General features: G+C 55.6%; 1 protein-coding gene across 1 annotated transcript in view; it reads left to right on the top strand.

The window, feature by feature from the left end:
- OBSCN (obscurin, cytoskeletal calmodulin and titin-interacting RhoGEF) overlaps nt 1-19440 on the top strand; it is a 116274-nt gene that overhangs the window by 94164 nt on the left and 2670 nt on the right. Inside the window, exons 54-79 of the mRNA XM_078859354.1 lie at nt 232-396; nt 873-993; nt 1198-1479; nt 2265-2307; nt 2425-2549; nt 3450-3647; nt 3780-3878; nt 4338-4556; nt 4889-4961; nt 5195-5239; nt 5371-5423; nt 6303-6458; nt 7465-7607; nt 8987-9187; nt 10986-11068; nt 11769-11933; nt 12424-12583; nt 13440-13553; nt 14012-14176; nt 14948-15106; nt 15636-15831; nt 16837-16950; nt 17305-17472; nt 17856-17958; nt 18272-18404; nt 19035-19131. Of these exons, the coding sequence (XP_078715480.1) occupies nt 232-396; nt 873-993; nt 1198-1479; nt 2265-2307; nt 2425-2549; nt 3450-3647; nt 3780-3878; nt 4338-4556; nt 4889-4961; nt 5195-5239; nt 5371-5423; nt 6303-6458; nt 7465-7607; nt 8987-9187; nt 10986-11068; nt 11769-11933; nt 12424-12583; nt 13440-13553; nt 14012-14176; nt 14948-15106; nt 15636-15831; nt 16837-16950; nt 17305-17472; nt 17856-17958; nt 18272-18404; nt 19035-19131 (3580 nt within the window). The remainder of the gene's footprint in view (nt 1-231; nt 397-872; nt 994-1197; nt 1480-2264; nt 2308-2424; nt 2550-3449; nt 3648-3779; nt 3879-4337; nt 4557-4888; nt 4962-5194; nt 5240-5370; nt 5424-6302; nt 6459-7464; nt 7608-8986; nt 9188-10985; nt 11069-11768; nt 11934-12423; nt 12584-13439; nt 13554-14011; nt 14177-14947; nt 15107-15635; nt 15832-16836; nt 16951-17304; nt 17473-17855; nt 17959-18271; nt 18405-19034; nt 19132-19440) is intronic.

Below are 19440 nucleotides of genomic sequence, written 5' to 3'. Positions count from 1 at the left end.
TGCGCACGAGGACACGTCCCTGTGTCCTCCATTAGAGGTGGGTCTCAGGCTTCACTTCTGCTCTGTGCCACGGTGATCAGGAAAGGCCCAGCATGACTTTTCAAGAACAACAAACACCGCAACCCATGAACACAAATCGTGTCTTGCGTGAGGCAAGGCCCTCGAGCTCTGGCGTCATCGCCGACCTCGTCACCTCATGGCGGCTTCTCTTGACCCCCCGTTCCTCGTCAGGCGACCGCCGCAGCCCCCGAGCCTCAGCGAGGAGGTCCGGCGCAGCGGCCGGCGCCGGCGGAGCAGACGTTCCGGGAGGACGGCGACCACATCTACATCTCGTTCTGCGACGCGGCCGAAGCGCAGTCGGCGGCCGACAGCTTCCGCCGGCTCTTCGCGCTGCAGGTGCGAGGGTCGCGAAGGTCGTGAGGATCACGGGGGTCACGAGGGTCGTGAGGGTCATGGGGGTCACAGGTGTCGCGAGGGGCACGAAGGTTGCGGGGATTGCAAGGGTCGCGGGGACCGCAGGGGCGATTATATTGTTTTCAATTATCGATAATCGATTTTCAGTAATTATAATCGCCGAAACAGAACCGCTGCAGATGCGCTTCTGCGGCGATTTGGAACGCTCTTCCTTCCGATATTAGGAAGCCACTGGAAGCTATGCACTTTTAAATTATCGAGATTGACAACTAATTTTTTTAGCTTTTGCGCGTAGTTTGTTGTCCTTCTCCCCGCACCTCCGATCAGCACGGTTGGCTGCGTACGGCACAAAAGAAATTCAGCGTACGTACGTTCCGGCTGTATCCACCGCCGCCCTGCGCCGTGAGTGCCCAGAGAGGGAAGTGCGACGACCCCGGCTCGGGTTTGCGTCTCCGCAGGGGCAGCCGGTGGAGGTTCTGCTGCTGGAGGACGCCGCGGAGAGCGGACGAGCGGCCGTCGTGCGCGTCAAGAAGCTCCACGCGGCGGCGCCGCTTGCGGAGGAGGAGTCGGGCCGGAGCGGTGAGGCCACTTCCCCTCCCGCCACGCGGTTTCCTCGCAACGCCGCGACGCTCGCGCTCTCCGTGCCTTCGCGCCGGTTTGGTTGTCTCTGGCTCTGCTGACGTACGCGGGCGCCGTGTAGTACCAATTATAACATTCAGGATTTTTCTCCCAGACTTTTACTCGTATGTGTAATCCGCTCCCCGTCCCGTGCCCTTGCCGCAGTGCCGCGGTTCGTGCAGCACCTGCTGGGGCTCACGGTGGAGGAGGGGTACCCGGCGTCCTTCGACTGCGTGGTGACGGGCTCGCCCGCGCCCTCCGTCGCCTGGTACAAGGGAGATCTGCAACTTCGAGAGGACGACCGCCACATGATCAACGACGGCGACGATGGCAGCCAGCAGCTAGTGCTCACCACGACCGGCGCCGGGGACGCCGGCGTTTACCGCTGCGTGGCGGAGAATGAGGCCGGCGTGGCGTCGAGCCGCGCCGAGCTCCTCGTCGTTGACGGTGAGACGGCACGGGCCGAGGAGAGCAGGGGGCGGCCACTGCTTCCGTCACGCGACGGCGCCCGTTTCAATGTCGGGACGGGTCGTGCGATTTGTGCATTCCAAGTATGTTTATTTTTTGATGTATAAATGATGTGTTCCCGTTGGCGGTCAATGTTAGATGCGAGAACGTGACTGTTATTTTTAGGACCGAGGTAAGTTTCGTGAGTTATTTAACTCATTCAAGAATTATGGGGTGGATGTTAATCCCGAGCCAGAGTTTACAGGAAGTTCACCGTCTTGCTGCCAAAACAGAATCTAACTTCAGAGGGGACTTGTCTTCCTCATCCCGGAGGTGAACCCCCGAATGGGATGCGAGTCCTTTTCACGTGCATGAAATTACAGCCGCACCGAGCTCCGTGTACGCCTCGATCTGCTAACGATCTTTCACTCGCCATATATTGTTTACAACCCGTGCTCTACACTATTGAGAAAGGATAACGCACTGAGAGTAACTTTCGCGGTGCCCGTGGCACGGTGGACTTGACGTCAACCGTCCGTGCGCTTGCTGCGTTTGTGCACGAAACTAAAATAACAGAGTTAAATTTGTCATCTATGTGACTCGTGAGGATAGGATGTCAGCCTGCACCCGTGGGGCTCCACACGCACCACGTCCAGAGCTCATTCCGCGAACCCGTAGCTCACGAGCGATGCTGCCCTGCGCCTGCGTGTGCACGTTTGTGTTGGTCTGCATCGCGTCTCGCTTTACGGTATTTATATTAATAATCCTTGCTTTTATCGTCACAGTGTTGAGCCCCGACTGCGACACGCGGAAAGCAGCTGTTCCCAGGTGAGAGCCACACCCCGCACATAGACGCCGCATTCATCCGCGCACGGCTGGGATCACCGAAGCGAGCGCGCGGTGCCACGCCTCTGATGTCCACGCACGCGGCGCTCGTGAACTCAGGGCCCAGGCTGAGGATGCGGTGGAGACGCCGGTCCCGGAGGAGCCCCCCGAGTTCACGCACGAGCTGCACGACCTCCAAGTGGCGGCCGGGGCAGAGAGCACGCTGCTGTCCGTTGGGGTCAAAGGTGACTCCGCACGATCTACAAGGCGATACGATGCAATTCGACTTCGTAAAGAGGCTGTATGTGATCGCAAGTCTCTGTGCAAGGAGGGAGACAAGTGCATTGTGAGACCGTGGGAAAGCAGAGAGATTTATTTTTAGCGCGAAGGGGAGGAGGGAGAGGAGGGATCCAGGGAAGAGGACTTGTGAACTGAATTCGTAAAAAAAAGAAACATTCAGTGATAGCCGGAGGGTCTTATGTCTGGACTCAAACAAATGGATGGACTTTTTTTATCAGACAATTTATTACTAAATATTACCTTTTATGTAATTCCGTCTGACAGTTGCCGGCCATTAAATGAATTTATATTTCTATCCAAAGTGCATTTTATTGTATTCCTTTGCTGTGAAACTCAGGATGCGTGTGCCAGTGGAGGAAGTGTTTGTGATGAGAGCGCTTTCGCCTACAATACAAAGGCCTGAATGCAGCACGCCGATGGGAGATGAACCGGTCAAACGTCGCAATGAAGCACCCTCCTTGAAAAGGAAGCTTAGTGAGACATCTTAGAAGAGTCACTCAAAAGTATGCCTCGTATTTTAGAGGCATAATTAATTTACCCGTTATTTACCCGTTAAAAATCATCGTCCTGATTGTCATGGGTTGAGATGTGATTTGAAGTCCTCTGAGCGCTCTATATCAACAAATCATTATTGTCAGCCATCATCGATCCACAGCTGGATGTAGGCCTCCACAAGCTTTCACCATCACTCACAATCCTGCAGGATATTTAAGAGCAGACTGCCATCTGTGGAGCTCCCGCGTGCCGCGGTGAATCAGCAGTGGCGGCAGCGGCGGTAGAGGTGGTAGCGGTGGCGCCGGCTCGCACGAGCGAGCACAGCGAGATGGTTACGTGTCCCGGCGCAGGCTCGCCGGCCCCACGTGTCTACTGGTTCAAGGACGGGCAGCCGCTGCCGGGCTCCGAGCGGCTGCAGCTGCGCAGCGACGGGGAGCAACACACGCTCGCCATCGCCCTCCCGACGGCGGACGACGGCGGAGAGTACACCGTCTGCGCCAGCAACCCCGCCGGTTGCGTCTACACGTCGGCGATCCTCGTGCTGCAAGGTTCTGAAGCGCGCCACCTGCGCGGCGGGCCTGACTAGGCCGTAGTTTCTGTCACTGTGGTCTCTGTATGTCCGCCTGTGTGTCAGCGAGCACACTTGTCTGTGTACCGGTCTGTCTTGTGCGTGTCTGTAGGTGAGCAAAAGAAGTTGACACCGCCGCGGTTCGTGGAGAGATTCAGCAACAAGCGCGTGCTGCGTGGAGGCAGCGTGACGCTGGCCATCACGTTAGAGGGTGAGATGAGCACCAGCCAATCCCGCTTCGCCGCTCACGCCGATCAACACGCGCATCCGCCTGACTTTAACAAATTGCTTTCTCTGCGCAAGAATCGCACTGATGTAGTTTTTATGACAAAGATGTACATTTATGTATTTTAAATAATAACATTTACACATGTATGTTGAACTTAATTTCGCACCGTACATAGAAGTTGTTCATATTCATCCTCAACCGCTGCAGGATGAAGGCCTCCCCATGCCATCACCATCTCCCACGGTCCTGCGATGTAGCCATCGTGGAATCATTACTACCGTATTAAAGTTATTTATATTATTATAATTAACAGGGTAATAACTGTGTGGCTCTATTGCCAACACTGCTGCAGTTCACGCACATAGGCTGAGTGAGCGCGCGTCACGTGAAGTAACGATACCCTTGCGTACGCATTGTGCGATCGTGGTGCTGTGCGAGCAGGCTCCCCAACGCCCGACGTCACGTGGCTCAAGGAGGACTCCGCGGAGGACGTGACGTGGATCAAGGAGACGAGCGAAGGGTTCCGCCTGGAGAGCGCGGGCGCCTGCCACAGCCTCACCCTGGAGGCGGTGGCGCCGCAGCACGCCGGCCACTACACCGTCATCGCCACCAACCCCGTGGGGCAGGCCATCTGCACGGCCTACGTGGACGTCCGGCGGCGTGAGTCCCCTTGCTTCCTCTCCTCCAGCCGCCACCACCGCCACTACCGTCACCACCGCCACCACCGTCACCACCACCGCCACCATCGTCACCACCATCGTTACCACCATCAACGTCATCACCGTCACCACCACCGCCACCGTAACCACCACTACTGTCACCATCACCACCGCCACCACCGCCGCCACCGCCACCACCACCCCCACCATCGTCACCACCACTACTTCCACCACCATCATCACCGCCGTCAATGTCACTGCCACCGCCAACGCCACCAACAGCCACAAGCGGCGCTCATTGCACTCAAGGCCACTCCTCCCATGCTGTTCCAGCACGTGAAGCCGAAGGGGAGAGCGAAGATCTGGCGACAACCCAGGAGGAAAGACTCAGCTCCTACCTGCATAGGTGAAGGTTCAGCACCAACGTATAAATACATGCGCGCGTGCGTGCGTGAACCAACATACTTATAAAACCAATATATATGCAGGTTAATATAGATGTATACATATAATGGGCAGGTTTCTTAAATCCCCCTGCCTCCATCCATGATGTTTGCTTTCTTCTCCATTTAAAAAAGAAATGTCATGCACTGTGTTGACATATGGGGAATGACAAACAACCTTGTGTCGTTCTTTCAGCCTGCCGGAAGACATCGCCAGAGAGCACGCGGAAGGAGAGAAAAGGTATTGAGTTACATGCCTCAACAACTGAACCTCTGCTGCTATCGGAACATTTCGTATTTTATGAACACGTCCAAGCGCAGAATACGTGACGGGGGTGTTTACTCCATCTTGCCCGCCCCTGTTTTCCCCAGGCCGTTCTTCGAGGACATTTCGGTGCAGCCGCCAGAGCCTGAACACGACTACCGTGAGGAGCCGACAGCCGGGCCCCAGCTTTGGCCCACGACACGACCCTGTTTCACGACGTCACGGAGTCAACTGCGGTTGCCGATTCTGGAATTAACGAACCCGTTTCCTGGGCGCTGAGAAACCCGGGGAATTCTCCCTTTGGTTGAAATTGCAGCACTTGGCCGCGGCGCGAGGGTTTGACCTCCGGGTTGGAGGCCTCGCACTTTCGAACCCGAGCAGCGCAGCACGGTCCGTTATCTCCGCCGCTCTGATCCGCACGGTGCATAACAATTTAATTTGTATCTGAATTAAGAGAGCTCACGGGATGCTGCCGTGCATGCGTAAGGTTGAGGTCATCGGACTTGCAACCCAGAGGTCGCCGGTTCGACCTCCCGGTGCGGCAGTTGAAAACAATTGGCAAGTTTGTCAAATCCTCTGTGCAGCCAGCAGTATTAACGGCGACACCCTGGGTTAGTCCATTGACAGGTGACGTGCGGTGGGGTGGAGTGTGGATACTGCCAGACGTGCGGTGGGGTGGAGTGTGGATACTGCCACCCCTCCCAAGACATTTGGCCTGCATGGAAGAGTAGGCCTAACATTCTCTAAAGGGACTCTAAAGGGAGCCCTTTTAAATGGAGGTCCTTCCGCCAGCATTGGCATGAGCAAGAAATTGCTGGGCTGCGCCTTTACCTTTCTAGCAATCTTGGCAAGGTATGAATGTATGTTCAACTTCGATCGCACCGTACGTAGCCAACCATGCTAATCGGAGTTGCGAGTCATGAGCCGGCCCCATGGGCTGGCAATAACGGGGGGGACCCCTGACCTGGCGACACAAAGTTGAATTTGAATATCCACCGAGTGTCCACTCTGCCAACTAACCACGCACTTTGCTCCGCAGTCCTGGAGGCGGACGGCACGCTGAGTCGGGACGAGCTGCCCGTGCCCGAGAGGGACGGGCGCGAGTCGCGCGGCAGCACCGTGTCGCTCACCGAGGAGCTCATCCACCGGCTCACGGCACAGATCTCCGACATGGTCTGCACGCGCTTCTCCAAAGGTTGGACGGCCGCTCCATCTGACAACCACAAAGATCCCCCCCCTGCGCCCCCTGTGTGTGGCCCGGCACCGGCGATAACCACGAGGCCCAGGGACCGCCGGGACAGCTGGGGCGGCACCAGTGGGGAGTGGGGGCCTTCACCACGTAGTCCCAGATCCCACAACAAATGTTCCCGTGTAGCCCACATAGAATGCCGGGGCAAGTGCTGTTAGTAAGCACTTTTTAAGTCTTGGACAGTGCACGAAGAGGTGGTCTGGCCAGCACTGTGCCCGGCCACCTTTGTCTCCCAAGCGCCGATGTTCACACACCATGTGCCAGGAGCTCATTTAAGGCTGAGTTGACGTATGGAAGGCCTGAAAACGGTTCCGATATTCACCTTGGCCAAGCATGGTCCCCAGTTTTGTAGCACTTTACTCCTTCCCATTCCAATGACATTCGTGTACGTTTTCAGTTTTTCTTCCGGATCCATTCCAATGACGTACATGTAAAATAAAATATCGGTACCGAGGCTCCCACAAGGCCATGCGGGAGGGCTTGTGGCACAGTTTGGCGCCAGCTAAACCGTAAAGTGCGGTCGTGTCGCTCGTTCTCTGCGGTGAGTACAATGTGCTTTAAAAAAACAGCGCCATGTCTCTCTTAAATAAATTTAAAGCTCAACCTCTTGCGCGTTCCGAAATTCAGCGGTGAAGGGGACCCCGCCCTGCAACTTGCAGACGTCTCGGAACGGGAAAGGGTTCACTGCCGCACACACCGGTGCTGTTGTGTTCTTACCAAAGCAGAACAATTCCCTTTTCAAGCAAACGTGAGCAAAGCAGTTCACTAATCGCCATGGAGCAGACGTATTTATAGGCTCACGGAATGATAGGTCCTGGTGCACCACCTGTTTTGCGGTACATTATCGCACTGCCACCAATGTTCAGGCCAAGCCAAATCCAAACTTAGCCGAGTACTGCGTGCCGGCCCCCCTCGTGCCCCCCCCCACGCCCCACCCGCTTGCCACGAGCAGTGTCGCTGCACGTCCCTGGCGGCGAAGGCAGCGATGACGATCAGCGAACTCCGCTGACGACGCCGCGCCGCGGACGCTCGCGTCCCACCTCCGGCATCCTGGAGTCGCCCATCGAGTCGGACGAGGGCGACGCGGCCATGGAGGTACCATGCCTCCCACCCCCCTCCCCCCACACCCCCCCCCCCGTCCCCCAGCATCGTCGGTGCTTGCTTCACGACGCTTCCTCTTGGGGTTTATTTACGATGTAGGAAAACCGGACTAACTTAGAAATTGTGCGCTGACATCGTCATCATCACAATCTTCAGCCGTGCTGGACGAAGGCCTCCCCGAGCCGTGGCTCCAAAGCTCACACAGTCCTGCGATGCAACAATCCGCCGGCGCCGACGCGACGTTGTTGTCACGTCCCCGACGTTGTCCGCCATGCCGTGGTTATTCTCTCGCCCCGACCGCCGCGGCGACGCGTTCTGCCCTAGCCCACTTTTCGTTGCTGGTCGAAATTATCCTCTCTCGGACGCACATGCTGTTCTCTTGCTCCACGTGTTCTTTTTGAATGTGCGCGTCGTGTGTTTTGTCCGTTACCAAACACCACGCGTGACGTTCGGAGTGCAATCGCGCCCGCTACTCTGTGCGACGTTCTGCAGCCACGCTGTTGCATGCAACGCTCGCGTGGCTCGACGCAAAATTATATCTGCACCCTTTAATGCGGCGGTTTTACTGAAATAAAACAGGGGCAGAGTGTCACGGCTCTCCCAGCTCGCGGACAAAGCTGCTGGCGGGGCGAGGGGCCGCGAGGCGACACTGCCAGAGGATTCCTTCCTCCCGCATCTGTTAGCCCCGTGACGGCTCGTCCGGCTGGCGATTTGATGATTCGTCACGACTCGGGCTTGAATTATCATTCAAGAAGCGATGGTTATTTTTACATCACGTGAACCAGTGGGTATCCAGCGCATATGAATCATAATAACCTGTCCCTACATGCATTTGAATCGGTGAATCGATGCGATGTTACGCGCGTCGAATTTAGCCGCCGAATCCCCATCGTGGAATTTCAACATCAGCTACGATCGATCCACTGCTGGACGAAGGCCTCACCAGGCCGTCGCCATCTCTCACGGTCTCGCGATGCAACAATCCATCCAGGTCCAATGGACGATCTGATTTCATTGTTCCATCTCCACGGTAGCTTTCTCGAGTGGGCTTTCTCCTTTTGCTGCTGTTTGGTTGTTAATCTTGACAGTCGGCCGTCAATCCCTTCTATTTAGTTTTCTTACAGTCCAATCGACGGCTCTCATATGCGTGTTCGCGTTGTAGAGTACGTTCATTGGCATGATGTCCGACGTTTCGCTACAGATTCAATGAGCTTCTTCAAAAAATTACGTCCATATGTTCTCAAAGCCTTCTCATAAGAATAAACTAAGTCCAGCACCTCCAATTAGCACGGTCGGCTACATACGGTGCGAAAGAAGTTGAACCTACGTACACACATACACACACACGTCGTCCTCTGTCCACTCTGCCCCAGGGCATGGATGAGTTTGTCGCGACCTCAGACGTCGCCCCGAGTGGCGAGGAGCCCGAGTGGGTGCCGCTGCGCAGGGGGCAGCACGTGGAGGTTCTGGACTGCGCTCACCCTTTGCGCTGGCTCGTGAGGACCAGGCCGAGCGTCACGGAAGACTTCCGCCAGGGCTGGGCCTCGTCGGCCTTCCTGGAGAAGCGTCCGCCGGTGAGACACCCACACTGGCAACCTCCCCCCCCCCAAAAAAATTTTTTATATCGATATGTATACAGGGTGTTTCAAAGAGATCGGCCCAATTTCAAAGCAGTATATTTCACGATGGCAACATGTTACAATTACATACAAAGTTACAAACGGTTTAATGAGTTATCACGTTTTACTAACCATTTTAGAAATGCTCTATGTGCCCTCCACCTGCTGTACGGACAACATCGAGGCGATAGTTGAATTCGGCCCAAACGCCTCTCAAAGTGTCTTCTTCTACTGAAGTCACCGCTGCCGTGATTCTGTTTTTGAGGTCATCCAGATTAGTCGCTAATGGTGGCACAAAAACACCTCGGTCTTTGACGTCTCCCCACAATAAAAAGTCGCAGGCTGTGATGATGTCTGGGGATCTTGGGGGCCAAGAGTGTAGCGCCAAGTCTTGGGGTCCCGTGCGACTTATCCAACGTTGAGGCAGCGTGTCTTGCGAATGACTGAGGCTAGGGGCTGTTTGTGTGCTGGGAGAGGCATCGAGTGGTAATCATTTGAAAATCTGCCCCGCCCTTTCAAGTGGTAAGAGTTTCATTCATGGGCGGTTCGTGGTTGCAAAGATATAGCGATTTCAAATCGGGTCCATTTATTTTAAACACCCTGTATATGTGTATGTATGTATATGTATTTGTGTATGTTGAACTTCTTTTGCACCATACGTAGCCAACCACACTAATTGGAGGTGCGGGGGAAGGCCAACAAACTAAACACAAAAAGCAGTTCTAAGAGAAATGAGTTTTCAATCTAGTGCATTGCTCCAGTGGCTTCCTGATATCGGAAAGGTTTCCTAATATCGGAGTTGGACAGCTTCATATTGAAGACCGAGGTCAAGGGGTCACCATGGCCAAAGCCGTCGATGCCACCACGGCCAGTGCACCACGCCAACGCTCTCTCCCCTGCGCCAGAGCCCGCAGCTGCTGCTGTCTGCACGCAGCTACCTCCAAGATGTGCCCTGAGAGTCGAGCTTCATGACGGATCAAACCCAATACTGTAGCACTAGCATAAACCCCGACGCTCATTCGAGCACATTTAAGACCACAGCATCACTGCGTTCATTACTACCAGTTATGTGCTGACATTAAAGAGTTTCCTTCATTTTAACTTTGATGTAGCTTTATAATCCGTACGTCACATTTAAAAACCCGGACCTGAAATAACCGAGAGGAATGACGATGGAGAGTTTGGCGTGAGGCATGGGTAGTGGTGGTTGTGGTGGACCAGCCAAGGCGAGAAACTGAATAAAGAAAAAGTGCCCCCCCTCCGCCCCCCCACTCCCACCCCCCCCCCCCAAAACGATAACATCCCTGGGCCCCCCTCAAACGTAATCCAGCCGGACATGGGAGAGCCTCGAAGATGGAGATATTAAAATAATTCGCTGACTCACAAAGGCGCTTGCTGTGTTAAGTCATTAGAACATAAATTTGAGGCCTCGAAATAGGGCTTAAGCTAAATTGAGTTTGGTGCACGTTGCTGCATTCATCTTCAACTATGCCACGGCAACTTTTGCAGGTTTTATCAGCCGCTATGTGTAAAAGCACAAAGTCAATTTAAAACACTCGCGTTTGCGTGTTCTTTGAATTTAAGTGTGAACGTATGAATGTACGTTGAACTTCTTTCGCGCCGTACATAGCCAACCTTGCTAATCAGAGGTGCGGGAGGAAAGACAAGAAACTAAGACACACCTAAAGCACTTCTACATAAATTCTTTTCAGGAATAAATGAGTTGAATACCAACACACTTTGTTTCCCCCAGGATTTCCCTATGGATGCACAACGGCAGAGAGAAGATGAATCGCTGAAGGCGTTGTCACCAGAAGAGGACCAGAGGCATTTTCAGTATGTTTTTAAACTTTAAAAGGCCACTGCTTTGTGCATTCCCCACTCCCAAACTCACACTCACATGTACACATGCCTGTCAACCCATACGGTTTACCCGGATTCTTGTGCAGGGAAATTTAGTCTCCAGGTCCATACGGCGTTCAGCCGTTTCAATACGGGGCTAAAACAAATTGCTTATTTGTTTGTGTTTCTCCCTTGTGATGGGACTTTGTAGGATGAACGTGGAGATTTATAAGGGCCACGGGGTGACCAATAAGGTCTGAATTGGTCTGTAATAAGGTAGGGCACTAAGGGGTTGACAGGTTTGTGTACATACTCTTGTTTTGTAAAATAATTTGTTAACAGAAAACATTTCCACAAAAAGCGCGATCCCATAATGTACTGCGGCGAAAAGGCAATAAATCATTCAACAGCCGAACAAACAAGTTAGGGTAGAGCCTAGACTGTCACGTCTGACTGAATGTCTACGATATGAATACACCTGATCATTTTACAACGAGAAGTGCACTTCCAAATGCCAATGTAGCATACATCCAATCCACTGCAATCTCGATTCCCCCTAGAGATGGAAATTACCCTGTAAGTCTGTAAGACCAACGCGCAAACGTAGCCACGTTCGCAAAGGTGAGCTTGCGGCACGCAAACAAAAAATCCTGCTCCCGAAGCCGCTTCCTGTAGCAGGCTTTCCGTGCGACAGGGCGCTGCTGGGCGAGCTGGTGGCGTCGGAGGAGGCGTTCGTGCGCGACCTGGAGTTTGTGACGTCGCACCACGCGCGCCACGTGGAGACGGCGCCCGGCCTCGTCGACTCGCAGAGAGACGTCATCTTCCGCAACCTGCCGGACCTGATGCACTTCCACAGCCGGTAAGGGCATCCCGCGGTTGCGCTCGCCCGCACGGTGACTCTCTAACGCAGGGGGTGGGGGAAACCATTTCCCTACTCGGGGCCAAATAAGATTTTCAGTACCTTTGGCACCAACCACAGCGTTAATGCGCAAATGAGTGTTACCCAATAACAACTCAGAAAATAAAATAATGCGCACGCGTCGTCCGCTGAGCTTAAAGAGCCCCTTGCGGCTGACAATAAGTGAGTGAGCGGCGCTAACGTTAGACTCAGAGCGGCGTTGCCAGGGTGAATATATTCCCCTCTAGTGCTCGGTTGGTGCCGTGAAGATGTCGCGAAGTATCACATGGCCGTGGCCGTTGTGAAATGAATTCGTGGGCTGTATCCATAGGCTCGCTCCCCCCAACCCCGTTCTCATTATTCGACGCGGGGATGGTAACCACCACTGTCTGCCTGCCCCTCGGCCTCCTCCTCCTCCCCCTCCTGTGCTGCCCGCATCGTCGCTGGCCAGGGTGCTGCTCCCGCGCCTGCGCTCGTGCCAGGACGACACGGACGTGGCGCGTGCCGTGCTGCAGAGCCGCCACGAGTTTGACCGCCACGTGCAGTTCCTGTACGGAAAGCCCAGGGCTGATGTGCTGCTCATGAGCGGCCCCACGCAGGCTGCGTTCGAGGTGAGGAACACGTGACGATCCATCCGCAGGACCGCCAACCCCCGACGGATCCAAGAATCAATTTCTCTTTTAGTCTCTTCTGTACGATATTGTTTATGTCGTCTGTTTTGTTTTGTTCTATCTGATACATTCTGTCTCGTTTGCTGCGTCTCATTTGTTATTTTTGCAATGAAATACATTCACATACATTTGCGTATTATTTAGAAAAAAAAACTAATTTACAACCGAGTCTACCTCACATCACACAATGTGTCTATTCTGAGCGTACGGGTCAATCGATGAATCGTTTTAAATCCTCCCGGGAGACTCGGGCCTTGCATCGGTCAAACTGCGCTCATCCTCGTTTTGACTGGCGTGTGCAGTTGATCGCTTTACGAGGCACGAGGTAAAGTTTCAGAATCGTGTACGGTTGCCTGCTGGCTTGCGATGACACAGATGATGCGGTGCAAATTTATCCTTGAGCGATAATTCTTAACTTCCAAATAACGTAGCTGGAAAGGAAGTGCGCGCGGCTACTGCAGTGCATCATCGTGTCTGAATAACTGCGTGCGCTTGTAAATTGCGAAACGCCGACGATAACATTTGAAATACAAAGAGCGTACGTTCATACCTTCGAATCATCTCATTATTTAAGTCCATCCACAGATTTGGAGAAGGGAGTCTCGTTTTATAATTATCAAACACAAGCGGGAGCAGAGCGACGCTGCGTGTGCCACGGTAGCAGCGTTGCCGACAGCGTTCGCTTTGAACCCCCGCTCAGAGTTGACGAGTGCCCTTTCAATCGCTTATTAAATAACAAAAAAACACCCAAGTGATGTCGACGGCGCTTTGTGCGCGACCGACTGCCCCCTCGCAGAGGTACGAGGAGGCCCTGCAGGAGGGGCCGAGCCCGGCGCGGCCGCTCCGCTCCGTGCAGGAGTACCTGGACCTGCCGCTGGGCCAGCTCGGGGCCTACCAGTCATCGCTCAGGGTGAGGGGGAGAGCAGCACGGCCCTCCGTCTGTGTGCACGTGGGATGCATCGGGGAGGCGTCTGCTGCCGGTCTGTCGTGGGTAACCGCAAGATGTGGAGTAAAAATAAGAATCAAAGTTATTTCCTGCTCAAATGAGCAATGATACTTGTGCTCATCGCCTTTAAGAGCCCTGAGCCGGTAGAGGAAGCGTTGCACGTCCCTACGCTGGGGGCGAAGAGCCATCCACAAAATGTTCCACCTCTGGCAAGCACGCACACACACGGGTCAACACATGCAGCACACACGCACACAGATCAACACACACACACGCGCTCACGTATTCACAGTACACGCACAGATTGGATTATTTTTTTTTTAAACACGACAGCGTCCCCCTTTGCCACCACCGCAATGTACGTGGAAAACCCAATAACGTATGACAAGCGGAGGAGGTCACGTGACGCCCATGTGCCACAGGAGCTGATCAGGCGGAGAGCCGACCGGGGGGGCGACTGCGCACAGCTCCAGGAGGCCTACGCGCTGGTGGCCGCGGTGCCGCGCCGTGCCGAGGACCAGATGCACCTCTCCATGATGGAGGGGGCGCCCAGCGACCTGCCGGACCTGGGGCCGCTCGTCCGGCAGGCACGTCGCCCACCCACAGCGACAGCGGGATGTCAAAATTTTTAAAACGTTTATTTGTTGATAAACCAACGTCATGATTGGTACGCTCGGAGGGGCGTCACTGGCTAGCACACGACTTGAGTTCGATTCCTAGCCACGGCTAACATCAGTGGCGAGTGGTATCTGAACTGGGCTTGCGGCCTTGCCCCCCGCTTCCCCACCACGCAACTCCCAGCCCTTTCGTCAACTCGCCCTGACCAGCGTGGAGAAGAATGGTCAAGCAACGCTCATCACCGACACAGGGCGAGGAGGCCGCCGTCGAACAGTGTTTTGACAAAGGCTGTAAATAATGATAATGAAGCGGGGAGGCAGAGCCGTCAGCGGGACCACGTGTAAGGGGTTAGGGGGTGGCCAAGTCCAGAGTAACGTCCGCACGGTGCGTGCGCCGAGAAGCTTACGGGTGCCCTTTAGCATTGGCGCCTTAATGAGCGCCCTCAAGAAGGTCAGCTGAGCACGCTATTTTCAGCTGCACGCCCCAGCTTGAGGGACGTTTTACAAATTCCAGAAAGTCTTGAGTGACGTCTTAGAAGCCAGAGGTGTCGGGGCAACAGGTGGCTCCGCTGCGCTTCCCGTCGTGTTTGTTTATTGCGGGCCGGTCCGTGTCGCCGTGTGCACGCGGTCGCGCACATCTGTGTACGAGGCGCTCGCTAACAGCGTCCTTATCGCCCAACAGTCCCCGTGCAAGGCTATACGAGGCTCTTTGTCTTTGTGTGCACGCGGTCGCGCCCGCAGGACACGTTTGTGGTGTGGGAGGGGCGGCCGAGCCCGCGCGCCTCCTGGAGGGGTCGAGTGCGACACCTCTTCCTCTTCCCCACGCGCCTGCTCATCTGCAAGCCGCAGCGCGGCAGCGGCACGGACTCCATCGTCTTCCTGTGCCGCCACAACCTGCCGGTGAGACGCCGCACAGCTCGCCGGCACGATGTGGGGGCCTGGGATTTACTTTTGCGCGATTTACAGTTGTGTGCTTTTTAATGACCGTGACCAAGTCCTCCGGAATGGTCCTGGTCTCGTCAAGACCTCGCAAGCTAAGCATGGTGGAGCCTGGATAGTGCTTGGATGGGCGACCACCACCGTGCATAGACCAGGTGCTATAGGCTGCTGTGGGAATACGTTCAGCAAATCCATTCCTGTATTTACTATGATCCGACATCTGTCCTTTCCGCCTTCACCAACCCACACTGACCAGAGTGGTGAAGTATGGTCAGACATCCTGCGCAGCACAGGGATGTACTCATCCAGCAGTGGATTTAGGGGCTGTACATGTAACTTGCTTTCAATGACCGTTAGTTACATCCGGTGTGGGCAGGACCCCCGTGACTTTATTCGTCTGGATCGTGACCACTCTGTCAACGTCTCTTGCGTTGCGTTTGCCATCGATGACCCCCCCCCCCTCGTCTCTCCCCCCCGCCGTGTCCCGCAGCTGAGCGACGTGGAGGTGAGCAGCGCGGCAGAGACGGACGAGCGGACCTTGGAGCTGTGGGACGAGCGCGAGAGCGGCCTCGAGAAGCTGACGCTGCGGGCCCGTAGCCCCGCGCAGAAGCAGGCCTGGCTGCTGGAGCTGCAGCACCTCCAGCGCGGAATCGAGCGGCACGTGCAGGAGACGCCGGAGGCCTGGAGTACGCATCGCACGCACGTACCCCCACGCGCCACGCACGCGCCCCCATCGCACGCACGTGCCCCCACGCGCCACGCACGCGCTCGTGCCGGGGTCACGTGACACGGCCAAGCCACGGCATGTATCGTACGCGAGAATCGTTCCGTCCGATTCCGCAAAAATATTTGCATCATCGTTGCTCCTTTTAATTTGTAATTTACTAGATTTTCTGACAATATGTTAATTAAATAACGGACATAATTACTGTTCTAAATACAGTAATAATTGACCGCACAGCGGTTCTAGGATGTCACCGTTTCCTGTGTAACTGGTAGCACGTGCGTCACGACTGTTAAATGGCAGCCACATTTAAACTAACCTCTGTTTGTACTGGTAGTACAACAAAGCACAAACAAACCACACTAAAGAGGCAATAGACATAAAAAAGTGATGTGAAACTGATATCACGATAATCCTCACATCATACAAACTAGCAACGTATCTTCCCGTAAACGATGACATCATTCCTTACAAACGACAAAGAGATCCATCTCTATGAAGTTGTCGTATAGATAGATAGGAAAATCCAGGCTGAGCTCTGGAAACGAAGGCCCTGAAAGAATCCGCACGAGAACGAGCGACGCGTGTGAATGAGCGACGCGTGAGAACGAGCGACGCGTGAGAATGAGCGACGCGTGAGAACGAGCGACGCGCGAGAACGAGCGACGCGCGAGAACGAGCGACGCGTGTGAATGAGCGACGCGTGAGAACGAGCGACGCGTGAGAATGAGCGACGCGTGAGAACGAGCGACGCGCGAGAACGAGCGACGCGCGAGAACGAGCGACGCGTGACAACGAGCGACGCGTGTGAATGAGCGACGCGTGAGAACGAGCGACGCGTGAGAATGAGCGACGCGTGAGAACGAGCGACGCGCGAGAACGAGCGACGCGCGAGAACGAGCGACGCATGACAACGAGCGACGCGTGACAACGAGCGACGCGTGTGCTGTGTGGGTGACGTGCGCAGCGCCGCCCGAGTTCGTGGAGCCGCTGTCGAACTGCACGGCGCGGGCGGGCGACATCGCCACCCTGCAGTGCCGCGTGTCGGGTTCGCCCAGACCGGTCATCACCTGGCACCGAGGTAACGCACAGCCCCAACAACTCCCGTCAACTCCTCGCCGCGCCGACTGCATCTTCTCCACATTGCTGAGCAACCGAGCGAGAGAGAGAGAGAACGAACGAGAGAGTATGCACCGCTGCTGCTCACTGCCGGCCAAATCTCGTGACGTTTCACCCATTCGGAGGTGAAACGAGAATCAAGTGAAGCGGCGTAGCGATCGAACGGGTCGTGTTGGTATAGAGGGACCCTCCAAGTTGTTGCAGCCGTCGCTGACCGGCCACCTTGACCCCCCACCCTCCACCCTGTGCGTGCATGTGTGCGCGTGCGTGTACGTGTGTGTGTGCGTGCGTACGTACGTGTGCGTGCACTGCACAGACGAGCGGCCACTGGAGATGGAGGACCGCCTCTCGCTGAACGAGGACGAGCGGCGTGGCTGCCGGCTGCTCGTGATCCGCGTGTGTGCCTCCGACGCCGGTCACTACAGCTGCGTCGCCAACAGCCCCGCCGGCACGGCGCGCTCCACCGCCCGCCTGAACGTGCTCGGTGAGCCGGGAACGCCCACGCCCCTCGGTGACCAGTAGATTCAGAACGACGACAACCGCCGTTCCCCACCAAAGTGGCGGTGACGTCGCCATGTAGCGCTTCGCCAGGCTGGGTGTACTTTGAGGCCGCGTGAAGTGTGGAAAGGCTCGCTGGCAGATGGCTGGCAGATGAGATGAACCGCCCGACCTCAAATTGACGTCAGACCTCGATACGCCCTCATCCACACGCGCTCCGACCCACGTGCACCCGAACACTTCCCAGGCCCACACTCCCATCGCTCCTGGATTCACGTGCGCCAGTCGCGCCGACGCGGTGTGTCCGCGCGCTCGCTAGCTCGCTGTGACCCCGCCGTCTCTCCCCGCCGCCCCCTGCCGCCCCGACAGTGCCTCCCCGTTTCAAGACGCCGCTGAGCAGTGCTGCGCTGGAGGAGGGCGAGGACGTCCACTTTAGCTGCCAGGTCACGGGGGAGCCCTTCCCGCTCGCCAGGTGATGTGAATAGTTTCACCCGCTACGCTGAGATAACAGAATAGCAATGCTTCACCAATTGTGTGCACGAGATTGCATTCTGAAACGCACGAATCCGTAATAACACCTCATCTAACTGCACTCAAGCATCTCGCCCTTCGGTAATGAGTGATGTCCGAAACCCGCTCCTTCGCCGACTCGTACTGAACCGGTGTGGTGAAGTACGGTCAAACAACCAGCGTGACTGGAACGGCATGGAAAGGCCTTTTATTCAGCGGCGGATAAATTAATCTTCGTGTAAACATCGCCGTGGGGTGGGGGGGTTGGCGTGCAGGTGGTTCAAGGATGGCGAGGAGGTGTGCGGTGGCGACGAGCGGCTACGAACCCAGAGCGATGAGGAGCGCGGCCGCCTCAGCCTCACCGTGCAGCGGGCGAGCAAGGCCGACGCGGGCAAATACACCTGCCTGGTGAGCGACTGGCGGTGGCGTGCTCACCCACAGGAGTGCAATCTCCCCTTCGCCTTGCCAGAGTTCGTAAGCCGAGGGTTCCAGTGAGAGTATTTGTGCTCACGGCTCTCGCTCTGTCGTTTGTTGTTCTGCTCATCGCCGAGTGTCGGTGACGTTGACAGTGAAGCTCGTCCACTCTCTGCGATTCTTCGCTGTAGCGTTGACTGGCACAATGACTTCCCAGTTACATTCACAATGCTGCCCGTCCATCTTTGTCGACCGTTTCCCTAGCCGATGACAAAGGTTGTGTTGGATGCTCTGTGGCTGTGGAATCGCAAGCGATGGTTCATTAAGCGTAGATGTCACCAATTGACACATTAATTGTGGTTGTGTAAACGTTTGTGAGGTTGAAGACCAACACGAGCGCAGCATCAGCACGTCAAGCTTCGATACTGCAATTTTACATTTCTCCATCATTTATGGGACTCGATAACAATGTAGCTGCTGTGCCGTCTGCAACAGAGGGAACCGCTCAGGCCGAGTGGCTCGGCCACGTTCCCCGTTGCCGTTGGTCAGTGAGAACGAGCGAAGTGAACGAGGTCGTCGTCGTGGTGGTGGTGGTGATGGTGGTGTTCTCTCCATTGCCCCCAGCTGGTGAACGCGGCGGGCGAGGCAAGGGACTCGTCGGAGCTGTACGTGCCTGTGCCCGTGCGGGCTGCCGGTGCCAGCCAGGCCGTGCTAGTGGAGGGTGAGGCCACCTCCCTCCCCCCCCCCTCCCTCCCCGAAGGCTCCACGCACACGGGGGCCGCTCTCTGAATGTTGAGCACGCGGCGCCATTGGGGCGTTCAGCGGCCACTTCCGAATCCCCACAGGAAGTGATGACCCCGAGTGTGTGGATTAGAAGCCACGCGAAGGGCTCTCAGAAGTAGTTCTGTGATACTCTCTGGTTCCTTCGGTAAAGTCGCGTAGATGAAGACGGCCGCTTGTGTTGCGACCGAAACGTCGTGTTTTGTTTAATTATTTTTTTTACCCACGTGACTTTACCGAAAGAACCAGA

This window comes from Lampetra fluviatilis, chromosome 1 (assembly GCF_964198595.1).
Source record: "Lampetra fluviatilis chromosome 1, kcLamFluv1.1, whole genome shotgun sequence".
Taxonomy (NCBI): domain Eukaryota; kingdom Metazoa; phylum Chordata; class Hyperoartia; order Petromyzontiformes; family Petromyzontidae; genus Lampetra; species Lampetra fluviatilis.
This window is presented reverse-complemented; position numbering and strand designations above follow the sequence as displayed.